The sequence below is a fragment of the Chinchilla lanigera genome, unplaced genomic scaffold (genome assembly GCF_000276665.1).
Source record: "Chinchilla lanigera isolate Chin_1 unplaced genomic scaffold, ChiLan1.0 scaffold00105, whole genome shotgun sequence".
In the NCBI taxonomy this organism is placed as follows: domain Eukaryota; kingdom Metazoa; phylum Chordata; class Mammalia; order Rodentia; family Chinchillidae; genus Chinchilla; species Chinchilla lanigera.
In genome coordinates, this window is record NW_004955506.1 from 5,569,772 (window position 1) to 5,588,984 (window position 19,213).

The 19,213-nt window shown below is 49.1% G+C and overlaps 3 protein-coding genes across 9 annotated transcripts in view; 2 read left to right on the forward strand and 1 right to left on the reverse strand.

Annotated features, from left to right (window-relative positions):
- Nucleotides 1–2,393, forward strand: part of Srsf2 (serine/arginine-rich splicing factor 2) — a 2,885-nt gene extending 492 nt beyond the window's left edge. Inside the window, exons 2-3 of the mRNA XM_013506028.1 lie at nucleotides 1–356; nucleotides 1,355–2,393. The exon at nucleotides 1–356 is cut by the window's left edge and continues 6 nt beyond it. Of these exons, the coding sequence (XP_013361482.1) occupies nucleotides 1–349 (349 nt within the window). The 3' untranslated portion in view covers nucleotides 350–356; nucleotides 1,355–2,393. The remainder of the gene's footprint in view (nucleotides 357–1,354) is intronic.
- A 215-nt stretch (nucleotides 2,394–2,608) lies between these two features.
- On the reverse strand, nucleotides 2,609–7,905 carry Mettl23 (methyltransferase like 23). 3 transcript variants are annotated; one of them, XM_005407411.2, is made up of 5 exons: nucleotides 7,519–7,905; nucleotides 5,357–5,461; nucleotides 3,207–3,444; nucleotides 3,046–3,130; nucleotides 2,609–2,950 (listed from the first exon to the last, which is right to left on the reverse strand). In XM_005407411.2, the coding sequence occupies exons 2-5, from the start codon at nucleotides 5,438–5,440 to the stop codon at nucleotides 2,788–2,790; spliced, it is 570 nt and encodes a 189-aa protein (XP_005407468.1). In that variant the 5' UTR covers nucleotides 5,441–5,461; nucleotides 7,519–7,905; the 3' UTR covers nucleotides 2,609–2,787. The 3 variants fall into 3 exon arrangements, with proteins under 3 accessions (XP_005407468.1, XP_005407469.1, XP_013361480.1); XM_005407412.2 differs by lacking the exon at nucleotides 5,357–5,461; XM_013506026.1 differs by lacking the exon at nucleotides 7,519–7,905 and having other exon boundaries at nucleotides 5,374–5,445.
- Nucleotides 7,906–7,963: 58 nt separating this feature from the next.
- Nucleotides 7,964–18,536, forward strand: Jmjd6 (jumonji domain containing 6). Of its 5 annotated transcripts, none has more exons than XM_005407413.2 (7): nucleotides 7,964–8,413; nucleotides 8,784–9,172; nucleotides 9,811–10,097; nucleotides 10,958–11,093; nucleotides 12,381–12,519; nucleotides 13,545–13,672; nucleotides 16,523–18,536. In XM_005407413.2, exons 1-7 carry the CDS (start codon nucleotides 8,285–8,287, stop codon nucleotides 16,596–16,598), a joined length of 1,284 nt encoding a protein of 427 aa, XP_005407470.1. In that variant the 5' UTR covers nucleotides 7,964–8,284; the 3' UTR covers nucleotides 16,599–18,536. The 5 variants fall into 5 exon arrangements, with proteins under 5 accessions (XP_005407470.1, XP_005407472.1, XP_013361478.1 ...); XM_013506024.1 differs by having other exon boundaries at nucleotides 7,965–8,413; nucleotides 18,274–18,536; XM_005407414.2 differs by lacking the exon at nucleotides 16,523–18,536 and adding an exon at nucleotides 15,219–16,516 and having other exon boundaries at nucleotides 7,965–8,413.
- The last annotated feature ends 677 nt before the right edge of the window (nucleotides 18,537–19,213 follow it).

Here is a 19,213-nt window from a genome sequence, read left to right on the forward strand (position 1 = left end):
CCGGCCCGGCTCGGCTGGGCTAAGCGCCTCTCGTCCCGCCCGCAGCCCGCGGAGGCGCCGCCGCAGCCGCTCTCGGAGTCGCAGCCGCCCCCGCTCCCGCAGCCGATCCCGCTACAGCCGCTCCAAGTCTCGGTCCCGCACGCGCTCGCGCTCGCGCTCCACCTCCAAGTCCAGATCGGCGCGAAGGTCCAAGTCCAAGTCCTCGTCGGTGTCCAGGTCGCGGTCGCGGTCCCGGTCCCGGTCCAGGTCCCGGAGTCCTCCCCCCGTGTCCAAGAGGGAGTCGAAGTCCAGGTCGCGATCCAAGAGCCCCCCCAAGTCCCCCGAGGAGGAAGGAGCGGTGTCGTCGTAAGCGCACGGTAATGTCTGCGGGCCCGGCGCAGCCTGGAGTCGCGTGGGGTTTGGGGCAGGTCGTGGCCGTGTAGTGTAACGTGACCCCGGCGCCGCGCGCCGCGCTGGACGTACTCGGCTTTGGGAGCGATACGGAAATGAAGAGAGGGGTCTGCAGAAAGGATGTGTGTTAAGCTTAGATAATAATGGCTGTTTCGTAAACTGTTTTGAGACCTATTAATGAAAATGATTATTTCTTGCTGTTTTTATCCAACGTCTGCATTTTCCCCCTTTAAAGCTGCGGTCTCCTGTTTGATAAAAGAATATTGGCCAGTATTGCAGATTTTAACTGATTTGGCTGATCCTCCAGGGACCAGTTTCTGTGGGCGTGTATTGGAGCAGGTTTGTCTTTAAACGTTAAAGATGCACTATCCTGGTAGAGAAAAAAACGATCAGTTCAACTATTGTTGTACTGACTGGGACAGCGTATTCTAATGGATGTGGCAGAGGAATTGCAATTAAGAAGCAATGAACTTTTGGAACCCCAAAAGAAAGTTTACAGGTATTGCACTGGGTGGGGAAAGGATAGTGTGTCTTTAACTCTCAAATCGTTTGGTCCTATTTTTTAAAAGGAAAGGGCCCTAAATAGCTCGGATAAAAACATTTCTCGATTGCCAAATATTTCATTTGAAAAGGATTTCTTAAGATGTAGAGTAATTCCTTAGTGCTTTTGTTTGGATACACACCTCCCCACCCCCCACTTTTTCTTTTCCCCCCCTTACCTTTTTTTCTTTCACCTTGGTTAATTTGGCCAAGAAACCGTAAATTCAAACTTGTAAATACTGATTCTGAAAATTTCCTAATTGGGCCTTTCAAAACCTCTTAATGGCTGGGTGGAACCTTACTATAACCTATTTGTTTCACCAGAGCCTTAGTAAGTACATTCGTGAGAACTGAAACCATGTGCACTTTGGTACTTTCTTATAAGGGAAGAAGGTAAGCTGAACTTCTTTTCTTTCAAACCTAGATAAATCGGCAAGCAGCATAACAGAGGACTTTGGGGGAAAGGACCACGAACTCAGTCCATCGGTCCATCGAGGAGTCCTTGGAACAAGCAACTGGCTATTGAAAAGGTTATTTTGTAACATTTGTCTAACTTTTTACTTGTTTTAACTTTGCCTCAGGTGGCAAACTTCATTTTATGTGCCATTTTGTTCCTGTTATTCAAATTTCTTGTAATTTAGTGAGGTGAACGACTTCAGATTTCATTATTGGATTGGATATTTGAGGTAAAACTTCATTTTGTTTATATAGTGCTGACTTTTTTTGTTTGAAATTAAACAGATTGGTAACCTAATTTGTGGCCTCCTGACTTTTAAGGAAACATGTGCAGCCATTACACACAGCCTAAAGCTGTCAAGAGATTGACTCAACATTGCCTTCATTCCTTAAAATTAAAAACCTACAAAAGTTGGTGTAAATTTGTTTATATGTTACTTACTTTCAGACCTAAATGGTAATCTGAACCCAAATTTGTATAAAGACTTTTCAGGGTGAAAAGACTTGATTTTTTGAAAGGATTGTTTACCAAACACAATTCTAATCTCTTCTCTTATGTATTTTTGTGCACTAGGCGCAGTTGTGTAGCAGTTGAGTAATGCTGGTTAGCTGTTAAGGTGGCGTGTTGCAGTGCAGAGTGCTTGGCTGTTTCCTGTTTTCTCCCGATTGCTCCTGTGTAAAGATGCCTTGTCGTGCAGAAACAAATGGCTGTCCAGTTTATTAAAATGCCTGTCAACTGCACTTCCAGTCACCCGGGCCTTGCATATAAATAACGGAGCATACAGTGAGCACATCTAGCTGGTGATAAATACACCTTTTTCCCCCTACTCCCCCAAAATGGTAAATCTGATCATCTTCATGTACGAACTTAAAATACGGAAAAATGTTAAGGAAACAAATGGTTTGTAACTTTGTAAGTACTTAAAACATGGTGTATCTTTGCTTCTGAATATTCTGTACTATAACCATTGTTTCTGTAGTTCAATTAAAATGTTTTGATGTTAATAGAAAGTCTCCGTCTCTTTTCCCATTTATTTGAAAGACCTATGCAATTTGAGTCACTTGCTATATATACAGCATAAAGACATTTCAGTACCCGCTTTTTCTATGTTAATTAAAGTAGAAATGCCAGTTCTGAAATCATTGCTTCAAGCTAGCACTTAGGGGAGGTGAGTAGCCCCTTCTCAGTCTGACTTACGCTTAATAATTAAGAAAATCCAAGTTCTTACTACACTTTGTGCTTTAATTGTTTGAATGGTTGATGTTATCCCATTAGTGCTGTCTAGTTGACACAGTCCAAGACCAGCAGATCTGTCCATCTTCAAGCTCATTCTATTTTCCCAGGAAGCTAAAGTGGCCTGATTCTGGTATTGACATCCGGTAACTGCTTATGGGTATAATTCAGAGACCCTTTCCAAAGGAGATGACTAGCATTTCAATAGTATGTCTTCCTGGAAGTGCAGATTCTGCTATATCTTCCTTATCTGCATCAAAGGACTCCAGAGGAACATGGACACAGTTCATATCCCACTTGTAGAGCAGACCTTCAAGGGACCAGTTGGCACTTAAAAAAAAAAAAAAAAAAAAATTTAAAGCATAATGCCTGTTCTGCCCTTGTAACTTTTAATGAAATTGTAAGTAAATCAGAATTACTCATACCTTCTAACCTGATAGGTAGACCACAACTGAACCTTGGGGTTCTTCTGCATCAAAAAGTACACTGTACTTAAAATGTCTTCAAAATCTAAGGAGAAAGCATTGCTTTTAAGTGGACTTTATAGTATCTCTGGCCCAGCCTTACTAGTGAACTAAAGTTTTACCTTCTGGCTCAAAGAACACATCAGACGCAAGAATAATATCTTGTGGTGGTAGAGTCAAAAGATCCCAAGATATGTGACCCCAAGTCAGCCCTACAACATCCACCTGTGGCAGGTTATTCATCTGGCAGCTTTGCCGACAGATTTCTAGACAGTGAGGCAACTCTGAACTGTCCGATAGTATCACTTCAGCACCACATTTTGCAGCCAAGATTCCTGGAAGGCTCACTCCAGCTCCAATCTAGTTAAAAATAAAATGTGGAAGGTGGCATTTCAGAATTACTTGGGATGGCAAAGAACTTCATCTTTGATAACTGTCCTTGCATTAACAAGTGTAACATGACATGCTAATGGCAAGTAGTTCTAGGAAAACGTACAAGGTTTGAGTGGAGCAGAGTGAATCCTAGGTTGGAGGGCAGCATCTGTATATTTTTGAGTTTTTCAGCTTAGGCTTTACATTCATCAGGTAAAAGTTCCTTTCTGATGAGTTACTGGGTCAAGAAGTACAAACTAAGTTACACCAGTTTCCATTTGAAAGGGCATGGCATCCAATGTCAATAATGCATCCTGGGCAGTTCAGTTACAGCACAAAAGGCAGTTCTGAGACGCTGCCTTACGTCATGGCTTTCAGCTCTGAGCATGCTTTTTTTTTGGTACAAGCAATCGAACTCACGACCCTGCATTTGCCAGGCAGGCGCTTATGCCACTGAGCTATATCCCTGCCCTCTGAGCATGCTCTAAAAGCTGCCAATTTCAGAAGATGCCAGCAGTGGTAACACGCATGTATAGCTAGCTGCTGTTGTCCTGAAGTTAATTGCTTTACTCTAGAGCAAGACACAAGTCTGTAGCCTTCTATTAAAGGTTTTGTGTTTTTGGTTTTTTTTTTGTCTTTGAGAAAGGGTCTTGCTTGTGCAGTTCAGGCTGGCCTTGAGCTCACTTTGTAGCCTCGGCTGGCTTCGAACTCGCAGTGATCGTCCTGCCTCAGCCTCCTGAGTGCTGGGATTACAGGCATGAGCCACCACACCCGGCCTTATTAAAGGTTTTCTAACTGGGCCTGGAAAGTAAGAATTTTGTAAACATACTAAGTAAGAAATTTGGTCACAGATACACTCATAGAAGAACAAGGTGGCCAGGGATATATAGTTCAGTGGCACAGCCCCTGCCTGGCAAGTGCCAGGTCCTGAGTTGGACCAAAAAAAAAAAAGTTGCCCCTAGTTTGGGGATGAATGGGCATAGAAACATTTTTGTGAATGTCTTAGCAGGAATACTTTAAGCTAAGAACCAGCACAAAAGTGTACTATTTCTACAACACATGCTTAAGATTTTTCCAGGCCTTCAGAAAACCCAGATGAGATAACATGGTGAGAAAACAAAAAAGAGAGCTTTTAAGACTAATGTCAGCCTTTAAAATGGAAAGCACTATGCTTATGGCCAATGTTTCGTGCCAACCTAAATACCACTGTGATGGAGGGCCTCTGGGAGGTGCTCTGGGATTATAGCCCCTTATAAAAGCCATGGAAGCCAGGCACCATGGCACGCACATTATTCTAACACTCCGGAAGCTGAGGCAGGACGACTGCAGTGAAATAAAGAGGCCTGTCTGGGGGGTTCAGAGCCCTGGAGTGTTACCTTGAAAACAGGAGGCATGTCTTATGAGCCAAGTTTAGGGTCTTGATCTTAGAATTTCCAAGCCCCTAGACCTCTTAAGAAATTTGTTAAGCTATCCAGGGCTGGGGATGTAGGCTCAATAGCATAGTACCTCCCCAGCACCCGAGTTCAGTTCCTGGGACCCCCCCTCCAAAAAAAAAACTACCCAATTTTTGGTCTTTTGTTACATACATATGGCAGCCCAATTGTGAGAAGCACTAAGTGCTCTAGTACAGTCTGGATGACCCCATCAACCACCACCCTAGGAAAGACTCAAGTCAAAAGGCTTCCTTTAGGAGTCATCAAACTAAAAGTCTAGCTAAATATTTTAGGTTTTGTGTGCCACTTACTTGTCTATCACTTCAACACTTAAAAATATAAAAGCTTTCTTTAGCTCACAGACCTTTCGAGTGGTAGCTACACCACCGACTTTCAAACAAGTCGTAAAGAGCATGCAGACCAACTCTGAACATAACCCGGTACTCTGGGAGCAGGGACCCTCATACCTCTAACACAGCCTTGCCCGGCAGAGCTCTTCTGTGAAACCAGAGGTACTGGGCCAGGACCACAGCACAAGGCCAGACGTACATGCCATACTGGAGATGCAGGACCTGGAAAAAGTGTTTTTGTATGGATGCCACAAAAGCCTGCTGGAAACTGGAGTATCTGTACAGTAACCATTGTCAGGCCCTGGCATCCATTAGAAAAATGACAACCCTGTTCTCCGGGTCCCAAGCCGTGAGGCATACAGAACTGCAACACACTATGATGAACACTTCATAGCTCTCAATGCATTCCACAAGCACCTCAACAGTACCTGTGAACCAAGAGCCACTCTTAGGCTGGGGACGGAGCACTCAGTATCCTACCGGACAAAGGCAACAAATAAGCAAGTAAGAGATTTTTTGATTAAGCGATAAAAGCCACAAATAATAAACCAGGGTTAAGAACATAATGGGATGGGGTGAGATGACCATGAGATGGCTGTTGCAGATAGATTCAAAGGTCCTCCTGGCTGGACAAACAACCCTAGGTGTGGTAAGGGATGGCTCTGAAGAGGTACAGCAGGGACCTGATCGGTGGGTCTTGTTGAGCACATACTAAGTTAAGAATTTATTCTGCGTGCCACAGGAAGTTACTGGACACAGTACAACTTGCAAGGTATGCTAAAGGGCAAGCAGAGTGCACAGTTCGAGGAAGGCATCCCGGGACAGGTGTGAGCAAAGCTGAATCTGAGGCTTGGAAGGAGGGCAGCCCTCAAAGGCGTTGGGCAGCTAGAATCATGAGCTAATGCCACTTTGAGGCAACACATCACAGCTCATATCCTGAATAAACCTACCTGGGTTGAAACTCTTGTCTGTAATTTTTTACTAGCTGCGTGATCTCACACAGGTTACTTAACCTGTCAGTGCTTTGGTTTCCTCAACTGCAAAATACTGTCTCCATGAAGTGATAAGGGATACTCAATGCAAGGCACAAAGCAGCCAGTATTAGCAATAAAACCGCTCCTGGTGTGGTAGTAGAAAAGGCTACAAGGGGGAAAGTAGCCAATCCCAGGACTCTGGGAGGCTGACGGAGGAGGACCAGAAGTTTAAGTCCAGCTTGGGCAATTTAGTGAGGCCCTCCTGGCTCAAAATATAAAGGCCAGGTGTGGTAGCACATGCCTGTAATCCCAGCACTCAGGAAGCTGAGGCAGGACGATCGCTTTGAATTCAAGGCCAGCCTGAACTACAGAGCAAGACCCTGTCTCAAACAAAGTAAATAAATAAATGGCTGGGGATATAGCACAGTCCACAGGCCCTTTCCCCAGTATGAGGGGAGAGGAAACACGATGCTAGGCATTAAGTGTAGGGGCCGGTGTACAACACTCAGTGAAGGCTGTCTAACCAGGGGGAGTTTTGCAGACTTGGGCACTGAAAACGGGGTCCTTATTCACGGCGAAAATCTTCACACACATCCCTAAATCTAGAGATTCTAGAGTATTATAACGTGAAGCCGCCTGAAGGCTACCGGAAATGAGTTCTACTCCAGCCTTTTAACCCTCTCAAACTGGCTGGGTGTGGTATCACACGCCTGTAGTCCCAGCACTCGGGAGGCTGAGGCAGGAGAATCGTTGGAAGTTTGAGGCCAGCCTGGGCTACAAAGTGAGCTCAAGGCCAGTCTGAACTGCATAGTGAGACCCTGTCTCAAAAAGACAAAAAAAAAAAAAAAAAAAAACTCCTCTCAAACTGATTCTGCCTCTTAAAAAGCAGAACGCATAAAGCCCTGCCAGCTGTGAGTTCAAAGAAAGAAGCCAGAGCCAACCCAAGAAACTTTATTTGGGCACCCAGAGAAATATGGGCTGGGGCTGCACCTCAGAGGTAGAGCTCTTTGCATGCCCGAGTCCCTGTGATCAATCCTCAAAACCGGAAAAACAAAACAAAACAAAAAAACGATGAACTGAGAACCCTTTCAACAAGGGTTCCCCACAGAAAATCTATCCGACCTGGAGAAGACCCTTTCCTCGCTCGGTCCTCAGCCGTCCTACTAAGACACTGAATCCGCCAAAGGGCTCCATCCCAAACTTTCGGCTCTGAGCGCCAACCTAAAGCTGGAAGCCGCGGAGCTGAGGGACCCACCCGCTTCGCCACCCGGGTCAGCCGAGAACCGCACAGGGCACTGCACGCACCTGCGGGACGCGGATCTCCAGCACAGCACCCTCAGCTCCCGAGCCCGTCTCCCTCGAGAACCGGAAGCGCTGGGCCCGGGCCACATGGCCTCGGAGACCGAGCTGGCCCGCAGGGTCGTCGGAGGCCCGCGAGCCAGCCGTACGCCGGGCTGCCAGGGTGCGTAGGCGGGACGCCGGGCCGCAGTCTCCGGTACGCCAGATGGGTCTGCGCCGCCCCACCCGACTGCTAGGGCCAAACCACGAGAAGGAAAAGGCCCTGCGCGGGCGATCCCGCAGCCGCACGCACCGCCATACCAAGCCGAAGCTGACCAAACGGAACAATCTAAAAACAGCGAGGCCCCTAGCGGAACCGAGCCAGAAGAGGGCAGCAGAGAAGCGGAGCGCAACCGGAAGCGGAGCGCACGCCGGAAGTGTCGTAAGAGGGCGGGGCGAAAGTACGACTCACACCCCCCCCCCCGAAGACGCGACCTTCTCAACATGGCTCCCACTGGGCTCTTGTGAGGGTGGAGCTTGGAGGGGCGGAGGCCAATGGCGGGCCGCGAGACTCCGTGGGGCGGGGAGAACAGTTGCCTCACGCCCAACCCGAGGCTCGGGAGGAGGCTTGGGAGTGAATTTTCTGGAAGGCGGCTTTAAACGCGCCCGGCCGGAGCGAAGGGCATTTAGCTGTCGCCTCGCCGTCGCCGCCGCCCTGGTCGGGAAGGGCGTTTTAGTGGCAGGAATCGAGCTGCACCCAGGTCGTCGCGAAAGCAGCTGGTGACCCTGCAGGATGAACCACAAGAGCAAGAAGCGGATCCGCGAGGCCAAGCGGAGTGCGCGGCCAGAGCTCAAGGACTCGGTGGATTGGACCCGACACAACTACTACGAGAGCTTCCCGCTGAACCCGGCGGCCGTGGCGGTGAGCGGGGCTGGGGCGCGGGGCCGGGCGCCCGCACCTTCCCCGGCGGCCGGAGCGCGGGCCTCGCTGAGTTCGGGGCGCCCGAGGCCCGGACGGCCGGACGGGCTCCCTTCTACCACCAGGTGGCGGGGTCGCCTCTGGCCCCTCGGGCGGCGGGGTCCCGGGGGGACCCGGCTGTCAAAACCCACACGTGGAAGATGCTGTGGCTCCGGATGCGACGTGCTCGCTCGCACGTACCGCCCCCCCCGGGGGGAGCCAGTCTCATTCATTGCCGCGGTGTATGTCACTGCTAATTGGCCCTGGGAGACATCCTTATCTGCATCGGACTTTTAAATTTTTTAACTAGAGAGATCTTTTCTAATTCCCTTAGGATAACGTGGAAAGGGCAGACGCTTTACAGCTGTCCGTGGAAGAATTCGTGGAGCGATATGAAAGACCTTACAAGCCCGTGGTTTTGCTGAATGCCCAGGAAGGCTGGTCTGCGCAGGAGAAATGGACTCTGGAGCGCCTAAAAAGGAAATACCGCAACCAGAAGTTCAAGTGTGGTGAGGATAACGATGGCTATTCGGTAAAGATGAAGATGAAATACTACATCGAGTACATGGAGAGCACTCGGGATGACAGCCCGCTTTACATCTTCGATAGTAGCTATGGTGAACACCCCAAGAGAAGGAAACTTTTGGAAGACTACAAGGTGCCCAAGTTTTTCACCGATGACCTATTCCAGTATGCAGGGGAGAAGCGCAGGCCTCCTTACAGGTAAAATATTTTGTTGTTCAGTGCCTAAAATCTCACCCCCAACAGCTTCTGGTGCCAGAGTTCAGTCGGCCGATCTTCCCGACAGTGAGTGGTTCTTCCGTGGCTGCACATTAACCTTGGGCTGCTATTGTGGGGAGACTGATTTAATTGGCCTGGGGTGCCCTGGGACATCAGAATTAGTCAGACTCCCCAGGTGATTTACATGTGTGGTTGAAGGTGACTGACTGATCTCTTGGGGAAGTTTCAGCGATTACACTCTTTCAGTGACTTTTTTTATGTTAGAAATCATTCCATGCACAATTCACTTAGTGTTTCTGTGTACCAAAATTTGTATAGTGTCCCAAATGGCAATAATACATTGTGTAATATGTAGTAAGAACTTAGTCTTTTTTTTTTTTGAGACAGCGTTTCCCTGTGTAATTCAAGGTTGACCTTTGAACTCACTGTGTAGGCCAGGCTGGCCTTGAACTTGGCAGGGATCCTCCTGCCTCAGCTTTCCAAGTGCTGAGATTATAGGCGTGCACTACCACGCCTGTTTACCATCACGCCCTGTGTATCATCACGCCCAGCAGAATTTAATCTTTTGTGCCACGTACCTATAGTTAAAATCCCCTTCACGTCTTGTTTCCTTTCTTTAGGTGGTTTGTCATGGGGCCGCCACGTTCCGGAACTGGGATTCACATTGACCCTCTGGGAACCAGTGCCTGGAATGCCTTAGTGCAGGGCCACAAGCGCTGGTGCCTGTTCCCGACAAGCACCCCCCGGGAGCTCATCAAGGTCACCCGAGAAGAAGGCGGGAACCAGCAAGATGAAGCCATTACGTGGTTTAATGTCATTTATCCCCGGACACAGCTTCCAACGTGGCCACCTGAATTCAAACCCCTGGAAATCTTACAAAAACCAGGAGAGACTGTCTTTGTCCCAGGTATATCTGAGCCCCTTGCTGGCACTGAACCCAGCCCATGTACATGCTAAGCAAGTGTTCTGCCCCTGAGGTACACCCCACCCCGGTACATTCTTTCATTGCAGTAATTTGTGTTGTCCTTTTGGAGTAGAACTGTATTTAGAATGGGTCTAAAAAGTGTCTTATGCTTGTCAGGTACATGAAGTGACCTGCTCTGCTGACACTGTGTAGCTGAATGTCAAGCAGGACAGCTTTTATGCAGGATAAAAGTAACTGTATCCATCGTACTTACCTAGGGTCTCTGCAGTGTAACAGTTTGTGCTGATTTCTGTAAAGTGGGGTTTTGATACAGTTGAGTCAGGGACCACCACACCTAACAACTACAGCCAGGTGTGGTGGCACTTAATCCTAGCACTTGGGAGGCTGAGCAGGAGGAACGATGTAAGTTTGAGACCAGCCTGGGCTACATAGTGAGACCCTAACTCAAAAAGTGATTAAGGTGGGTGTTCTCAGAAGTTGAAGAACTTTCTGCCTTTACAAATTTGAGAAGTATAGCTTTAGATTACTAAGGCTCAAACTCTCAGTAAAGGGCCAGAGTAAGTATTTTAGGCACAGATTGTCACAGTTGCTTGACTCTGCCCTCTATCAGGAAAATAGCCATAGAAGGTGGCTAAAGGGATGGGTGCTGTGGCTGTGCTACAGTCCCATGTTACTGACACAGACAGCTCACCTCCAGCCCCTAGGTCAGCCACCTTTCTCCAGCTGTACTGTGTGCCTGTGTGCTGTCTCTTATGGTTAAGAACGGCCACTTCCTGGAATCAGTGTTACACAGTGATTGTAGAGGACCAAACCCGTTGAACTGTTTATTTGTTGGATTTCAGGAGGCTGGTGGCATGTTGTCCTCAATCTTGACACCACCATTGCCATCACCCAGAATTTTGCCAGCAGCACCAACTTCCCTGTTGTGTGGCACAAGACGGTAAGAGGGAGACCAAAGTTATCGAGGAAATGGTATAGGTGAGAAGCACTTCTTTCTCATTTTTGCTTTGTTCCAACTCCTACCCCAGAGATAAAAAAGAGCCCACCCCACTATTCTGTGCTGAGCTCAGAGAGGCCTGGGAAGCTGGGGCCGCTGGGCCTCCCCGGCAGGGGCAAGAACACCAAAGTCAGGGCCAGCTTTCAGGATGTTTGCCAGCCTCCAGTTGGCGGGGGAGCCTCTGTATGTTTGTTCAAAGCCACTCACTCAAAACATGGTTGTAACTGGGATTATTTTTCCTTTTCTTTTTGTTTTGTTTTGTTGTCTGTTTGCTTGTTTGATTTTCAAAGCTAGCCCTTCCAAAAGAAGCCTTTTGGCTTAGGTTTTACTGTGGTAATTTGTTTTTCTTACCCAGAAGCACTTCCCATTTGAACTTACTGCCTTAAGTTCTTGTGAGTGAGGTGACTGCCCTGGAGACTTAGCTCCTCTGTTTATCCACAGACCAGATACAGCACGGGCAGCGGCAGTGCAAGCCACCCCCAGCCACCCCGTGCCACTGTGTCCCAACCCTGACCTGGAGGGACCAGCTCTCGGGGTAAGAGAGGGATTCTGGCTTGTTCAGTGCACCTTCTCCCTCTGAGAGGCCGCCAAGGGTGGTGGCTCCTGTTCCACTGAACCCCAGGCTCCTGCGGCCCACCTCTGCCCTGCAGGCCAGCATGTGCTCAGCACGGTCACTGCAGCGCCTTAACAGACAGCAGGTCTTTTGTGGCTGGTGACAGTGGAGCAGTTTCAATTCCCACAGGGGAAGGCTGCAGCTCTTGGAGTCAATAAGTTTGTTTCCCAAGTGAAGGAAGGGGGCAGTCTCTCTTAATTGACACCTTAGTTCTTACAAACCTAATTGTTTCTGGTCTTAAAAGGAGAATCTAACTAAACCCAGCTAGCGTCATTGTGCTGTGCTGTGAAAATGAAAGATTTAAAAGAAAAAAAAAAAAACAAGCTAGGAAAGTTTCAGGAACGAGGCAAAAACTAGGAAAAGAAAGAAAACTAAGACCAAGCCAAGGGAACAGTACCTCCCATGCATCTGTGCAGCTGGCTCCTGCGTAGGCAGGCCATGGGAATTGTGTGGAACTCAAGTGGGGCTTTCCTTTGGAACAGTATAGGCGGCCTCAAGGGCTTGCTCCAGCGTGGGGCTATGTACGGGAGTCACTTGAGTCGATACACTGGACACTTGAGTGTCTCCAAGCTGTGTAGGTCTCACTTTTAGTCTAAGTCATCATGTGTGGGTGTTGCTCCTCTCTCTTGGGCTCAGAACTTCTCTTGCCTCTCAGGATCTTAAAGCAGGAGCACCCTGAGCTGGCAGTCCTAGCAGATGCTGTTGACCTCCAGGAATCCACAGGCATCGCCTCTGACAGCTCCAGTGACTCCTCCAGCTCCTCCAGCTCCAGCTCCTCCGACTCGGACTCTGAGGTAAGGGAGGTCTGGGTTGCCTGCACAGGGGCCTTGGGCATAAGGAGCCCATGCATACCAGCCTGCCTCCGACTGAGGATTGTGGGAGTCACTATTCATGCAGAAGGGTGAGCCTTGCTCACTTGACAGCTTCACATATGTGTGTCTGGCCAGATAACCACTGAGGTACAGGGCATTTAGGGTAATATGGCCCAGCACTACACAGCTAGTAAACAGCAGTGGGTAAGAAATAATGGGTAAGAGGGTTTAAGTTAATACGAAATAGTGGGTAAAAGAGTTTTAGCCCTTAGCAATGAAATCCTCCCCCCGCACCCCCCCTGCACTTTTTTATTTTGTGTGTGAGATGGTTTCACTATGTAGTCCAGGCCGGCCTTGAACTCACTATGTAATCTAGGCTGGCCTTGAACTTGTGATCCTCCTTCCTCAGCCTCCCAAGTGCTAGAATTACCCATGTACATTACCTTACCCGGCTAATTTTTGTCTCTTATTTTTTTGAGACAGGATCTTGCTGTGTAACAGGCTGTAGCCTATGTTATCCTCAAATTTGTGGTGACCCCCTGCCTCAGTCTCCTGAGTGCTGGGATTACACCACTGTGCCTACCTCTTAATTTTTTGTCTTTTCTGTCCCTGACTGTACTGAGTCAGTCTTTTCTGTCGGTTGGGGAGGGGAACTAAAACTGTTAAATGCTGTATCTGTGTACTTTTACCCACTGAATTCTGTTGGTGTAGTGAAATGCCACAGCAATCTCAGAATGCCAAGTGTACAATATTTTACAGTGGGGTCTCAATTACAAACCCATAAGCCGCCAGGAGAGACCAGTGGGGTGGCCATTGCATGTCTGAGGAACCTGCAGCTCTTAGGGAGCCTGCCCGTGCATGGACGCCCAGGCAGTGCTCCGAGCTGCTGTGGCTGCTTCACTCCTGGGAGACAGTGCTTATTGTCCGTGCTGTCACCTTGGCGTGGGTGGGTTTTGCGGAGAAATGGTTGCGTCCTGGTTGAACTCTCGTTTTCCTCCTGTGTCCAGTGTGAGTCGGGGTCAGAAGGTGAAGGGACAATGCACCGCAGGAAGAAGAGGAGGACGTGCAGCATGGTGGGCAACGGGGACACCACCTCACAGGACGACTGCGTGAGCAAAGAGCGCAGCTCCTCCAGGTGACCGCGCACGCCAGTCTCTGGTACAGGACACGCTTGCAGCGCAGGGCAGGGCCCAGGGGCACAGCCTGTGGAATCCTGCAGACCAGGGGAGGGCACTGCACACTGGAGGAGGATGCCCTCAACGTGCCACTGGCTCAGCATTTGCTACAGTTGCTCTTCCTGTGCTACTGGGGCAAGTCAGCACGGCTCATTTATGGTAAAGGCAAGAGCTCGTGGGCAGTGCCAAAGAGACCCTTTGCACTATTTAATAAAATGAGTCCATTTTATATCTCCAGCACTTGCGCCTTTGGTAGTAGCAGAGCGTGCCCTGCTGCCCCTCTCCAAAAGTCCTTGGGAGAGCAGCAGCTTTGTTACAGGATGCTGATGGGGACGTAACATCCTGAGTGAAGGGGGAGACACTGGGAGAGTTGTCTGGCAGCTTCTGAAGACCCTTGGGCAGAGCTTCTTAGCTTTTTTCCAGTTCGCCATTGCTCCTTTGGGTACTTGGGCCAAGCCAGACAACAGCAAAGAGTTCAGATTTTTTTTTTTTTTTTTTTGTAGATTTTTTAAAAAATTATATCTTCGTTTTGTTTGAGATAGGATTACACTGTGTAGCCCACGCTGGCCTTGAACTCACAGCAGTCCTCCTGCTTCAGCCTCCCAAGTGCTGGGATTACAGGTGTGTGCTACCACACCCAGCATACATCTTTAGTTTTGTTTGCTTTGTCAGTTAGTTTTGTTTTTGAGACAGAGACTTGCTGTGTAAGCTAGACTGGCCTTGAATTCAGTATGTAGCCCAGTTGGGCCTTAAACTTACGGTGATCCTCTTGCCTCAGCCTCCCTTCTGAGTGCTAGAATTACAGGCATGGGCCATCATGCCTGACTTTTCTTACAGTATCCCAAGCATGTCTTGAAATTTTGTTTGCTTCTTATGCAACATTGGATCTAAATTAGCTATACCTCACCTTCAGAAGCAGTAGAGCATCTATCTGCCAGACTCTGCCCTGTGCAGCATGTGACATGCACATGGTGAAGGTTGTCCCTGCCATGTGCCTTTGGGGTCTTGCAGTCCCAGAGAACCTTTTTCAGAGGTGAGGCTGGGGGAAAGACAGTAAAATGCTGAAGTCCATACTGTTCTGTGTCTGAAGTCTGGACTGCTATATGTGACGTTCCTGTTAGGTTCTTATAAAGAGCAGTGCAAGTTCCATTCCCACGTTCCTTTCTGTCACCTTGTACGCGTCCTGTGTGATCCAGCTGGAATTGCATGGAGAAAGGCAGGATCTCCTGTGAAGAAGCTGATGAGGCTAGAATGGGTACTTCTCAGCCCCAGTTGTCCTTTCAGAGCCCTGCTTAGGTTTCTTCTCTTGCCTCGGAGTTGTTTCTGTTAAATGCTTGCACCTGTCCCTGATGTGTGACTTTGTGATTTGTAGGAAAGGTTTGTAGAGAGCCCTACCGTCACGTCAGCACGGGTGCCCAGGGCTATGCCGTTAATACTGCCGTCCAGCGCCGTGGCCAGCTGTGCTGTCTACATGCTGATGACAGGTGGTTGTACTTTCCTTGGCAGGATTAGGGACACATGTGGAGGCCGGGCTCATCCCTGAGCAAATAAGGAGACTCCCTGAGGTGGCTCTGTGTGAGCTGTTGGCAGCCACCCAACACCCAGTTCTCACGTCTTCTGCTCCTACTTCTTTGTCTTCTTTGAATGTGGATCTTCCTTCTCTGGTCCAAGCTCCTGTCTTCGGTCAGATGCTGGTTTTACTGCTTGCTAAGACTAGATTACCAAGAAGTTTAAAAACTCGGCCAGCTCAGTGAAATACTGAAGCTCCCATGATGTTGGGTAAGAAAGTTCTGTGTCGCTTTGTGCAAACCACATGGGTGGATCCTGAGGCTGGAGGGGTGTGACCCCTTCTGCATCTCACTCTATCTGTTCCCTCCCTGCTGTTGGTAAGGAAGAGTGGCTGCACAAGCAGAGACCCTGGGTGTGGCGAGTGCACTCAGGTCTGTGAGGGCAGCAGCCATGTGGAAGAAGCACTGTGAGTGTGCGCTGCCCCCGTGGCTGGCACCATGGCAAGGATGCCTGCAGAGGCAGAAACTAGCTGTGTGCCAGCTGTGCCTGGCGCCATCGCACACTACTCAGTACTATCTTAGCAGTCTTCATCTGTCTTCACACTCAGAGACTGAAATTTCAGGGGTGTTCTGTGTGGTGCATTTTGGGGCAGGGGTGACACCTGTTTGCTCACAGAGTGAGAAAGGTGCTTAGTGTGCTTTTATCTCAGAACTTAAGTTATAAACAGGCCGCGTTCCACCAGCCCATTCTTCCCAGCTCTGTAAGGGCCTTCATTATGAGTGTCCCATACTTGCTTGACCTGCACACATCAAGTAGGCAGCTGGTGTTACATGCAGGAGGGGGTGATGGACGGGTGGTGCTTCTAGTCTTTGGGATCCGTGGGTGCTCTGGTGGAAAACTTGGGGACTGACCGGCAGATGTGCTGTCTTGCCCTCTAGATTCACCTGCTTGCCTTAATCTGTCCCTAAATTCAAGGAAAATAGATTGTCATTCCCTGAGTCTGGGTCGTACACCTTTGCTGTAGGAGGCAGGTCCTGTTTTCTCTCAGTTCAGCTTTCTGCATCCTGAAAGCCCAGACTGGCATGTGACTGGGCTGGGGAAACCTTTCTCTCAAAGGTTGCAGTTTGCTGTCAGGTGCAGCTTTCTGTCCCTCAGCAGCAGCTGCCCTGGTCCCTGGAGGGCCAGGATGTGCTTGTCTGTGAGTGGGTCACATCCTCAAAGTTGGAGCTCTTTAATAATACTGAAGATGTTCCTCCTGTTTGTGTTTTTGTTTTGGGTTTTTTTCCCCCTTCAAATACTAGGGATGGGACCCAGAGCCTTGTGCACGGCAGCCAAGCGCTGTACCGCTGGACTACATCCCCAGCCCTTTTGTTTTAAGACAAGAACTCAGCACGTGCTCTGGCTGGCCTGGAACTTGCCTCAGCCTCTTGAGTAGGTGGATTAGAGGAGTGCACCACCCTGCACAGCTACTCCTCCAGCTGTTGAAGACTTCTTGCCATCTTCAGACACTGCCCCCTCCCTCTTGTTACTGAGCTATCCCACTTCCCCTTAAACTTCAGCCAAAAGAGAGGCTCTTTGCCACCAGGAGGCGCAGTGGGACATGTTGCCAGTGGTCTGGGTGGTGGAGCAGAAATTTGAAACTGAAAATTCAGCTTCCCAGTTCTTCAGATGCTGGAAGTGACTCCTGGTTGCTAGACAACAGCAGGAATGAGGGACCAGGCCACAGTCCTCTCTCCTGACTGTGTTGGACAGCAGATTCTGTGATGCTCATGCCACTCCATAAATAATTGTGGGGTACCTTATTTGTTCTAACCGGGCCAAGGACTCAACACTCCATTGTGGAAGCAGAGCGAGGTGGGGGAGCCTGGGCACAGGTGTTCCAGAGCTCCCTTCTTCCCTCCCACCTGGTCCGTGCTCCTCCTTCGAATCAAGTCAGCAGGAAGAAAGAGAAGGATGCAACACGAGCCCATCTCCAGGGATTATTCTCTAGGATTGCTGCCAATCTTCAAAGAGCTGTGTGTTGGAAAAGGGGTATTAGAATGCTGGGGAGGAGCGATGTGAGCAGGACCCAGGGTATCTAGAGGGCTCTAGGCCTCTGGAAATGCAGCTCCCATCAGGCCAGGAGCATCCAGTGTACCTGCACAGGGGGCTTCAGAATTGTCATCGTCTAGGGATCTGAGGCCAGGCTCTTGGAGGGAGAACCCTCACAGCAGGAACATCTCTCACAGTTGCATTTTATTCTTGCACTACCCACTGCTTAATAACTCAAGCATCCAGCAAAAGTTCTAGTGCCAGCCGGGTGTGGTGGTGTGTAATCCCAGTGCTTGGGAGGCTGAGGCAGGCGATTGCCACAGGTTCGAGACCAGCCTGGGCTACATACGCAGTTCAAGGTCAGTCTGAACTACACAGCAAGACCCTGTCTCAAAAAAAAGGTGAGTGCCAGGATTGTTTTTGGTGCAGAAGGTACAACAGGGACAAGCCCAGGTTCCTGATCTTGAGCTTGCTGGGCAGTGACTACAGTCGTTCATAAGGGGAGGAGACAAGAGTATGCACTTCCACAGCCAGAAAAGCAAATGCAGCCGTCACTACACACAAGGGACTAGTTCCTCATGAAGAGGCCTGGCTAACCCTACACCAGCATGCTGGATCCGAACACAGTGTCTTCGTAGAGTAGCTGCTGGAGGCCCTCAAGTGAAAGCTCACAACAAGTTGCCAGTGTGCTGTACAAATCCAGAACCCGGCCTTGAACCTAGGACTTCAGACACGAGAATGGGATGGAGCCAGAGTCTGTCAGTGTTGTAGAAGTGCTGTCTAGAAAGAAGCATGTGAGGATGCAGCTGTAGGGTCTGTAGTTGTGTGTAGCTTTCCCCAGACGGCTAGGATGTGTGGTCAGTGGGTTTGGGGCAAGTCAGGCTTCTCTCTCCTGGCTTTTGTCAAGATGTCCTGTTGTTGTTACATTGTTTTCAGCAAAACTAGATGAATATAGCAAACAAGTTGAATATATAAATTCAATATACAAATCTGGTGACTCTCAGATTTGTCTCATTGTTAGATGAAAAATTGGAATCGCCAAGGTGCCCTGTGCCCCCCACCTCCCCCAGGAACCAGCCCTGCCCTGCTTGTCTCCATGGTAAGAGACACCACAGAACTTGGCTCCTGTAGCTGTTGAACAGAACACCGGGCAGCCTCGGTTCTGTGTCCCCCGTGCTGTAGTGTCTGCCGCGAAATGCCTGTGGGGTCTGCCATTGGGTTGGTGTTTTTTAACTTTCACTTAGATGAAACTTGTTCATTTTAAATAAAGCAACTGGATTTGGGGTTGTGTTTTCTTTATTGCTGTGTCTATTTCAATAGAAAATCAACAGAATGCAGTTCCTCAGCAGAACAAGACCTCTTAAAACTATACCTTACAGCAGTGAGGAAAAGGGACTGAAATAAGACCCAGTTTGGCCAGAATTCCCACAGTGGTCCAAAGCCAGCAGCAGCCTCGGGACAAAGCCCGTTCCCCTTGTTTGAGACAGGCTCTCACTGCCTGTTCTAGGCTTGAATTCATGTTGCTAGACTGACCTCAAGTTCACAGCAGTCGTCTTACCTCAGCTTCCCAAGTGCTGGGACTATAGGCGTGTACCATCACACCTTCCTCATCAACCACTAAAAGTAAGTGCATCTTCCCCACAGCCATGAGATGCAGCAGATGAAGCTCTTCCCTGTTGGAGGGGAGCCTGGCATAACCAGACCTCATGTAGCAGCCAAAGATATATCGAAGCACCCCACCTAGCATCTCAGTTTATATCCCAAGAAATTACTACATGCACACAAACAAAAACTGGAACCTTGCTTTTGGCTTTTTTCTTTATTTTGAGTGTCTGACTACGTTGCCCAGGCTGGACTCAAAATGTCTGGGATCAAGGAACTGTCCTGCCTCAGCCTTCCTAATAGCTGGAACTATAGGCGTGTGCCATCTTGCTCAGCTGAAACCCTGCTTTTGACATGAG

What these genes read in the sequence shown, in the direction of transcription:
- Jmjd6 (XM_005407413.2), top strand. Translation starts at nt 8,285, where the DNA reads ATGAACCACAAGAGCAAGAAGCGGATCCGCGAGGCCAAGCGGAGTGCG. An exon ending in TGAACCCGGCGGCCGTGGCG is followed by an intron (nt 8,414 to 8,783) that starts GTGAGCGGGGCT and finishes TAATTCCCTTAG; the next exon opens with GATAACGTGGAAAGGGCAGA. An exon ending in AAAGAGCGCAGCTCCTCCAG is followed by an intron (nt 13,673 to 16,522) that starts GTGACCGCGCAC and finishes TTCAAATACTAG; the next exon opens with GGATGGGACCCAGAGCCTTG.
- Mettl23 (XM_005407411.2), bottom strand. Translation starts at nt 5,440, where the DNA reads ATGTACGTCTGGCCTTGTGCTGTGGTCCTGGCCCAGTACCTCTGGTTT. An exon ending in TGTGTTCTTTGAGCCAGAAG is followed by an intron (nt 3,131 to 3,206) that starts GTAAAACTTTAG and finishes CTTTCTCCTTAG; the next exon opens with ATTTTGAAGACATTTTAAGT. An exon ending in TCTACCTATCAGGTTAGAAG is followed by an intron (nt 2,951 to 3,045) that starts GTATGAGTAATT and finishes TTTTTTTTTAAG; the next exon opens with TGCCAACTGGTCCCTTGAAG.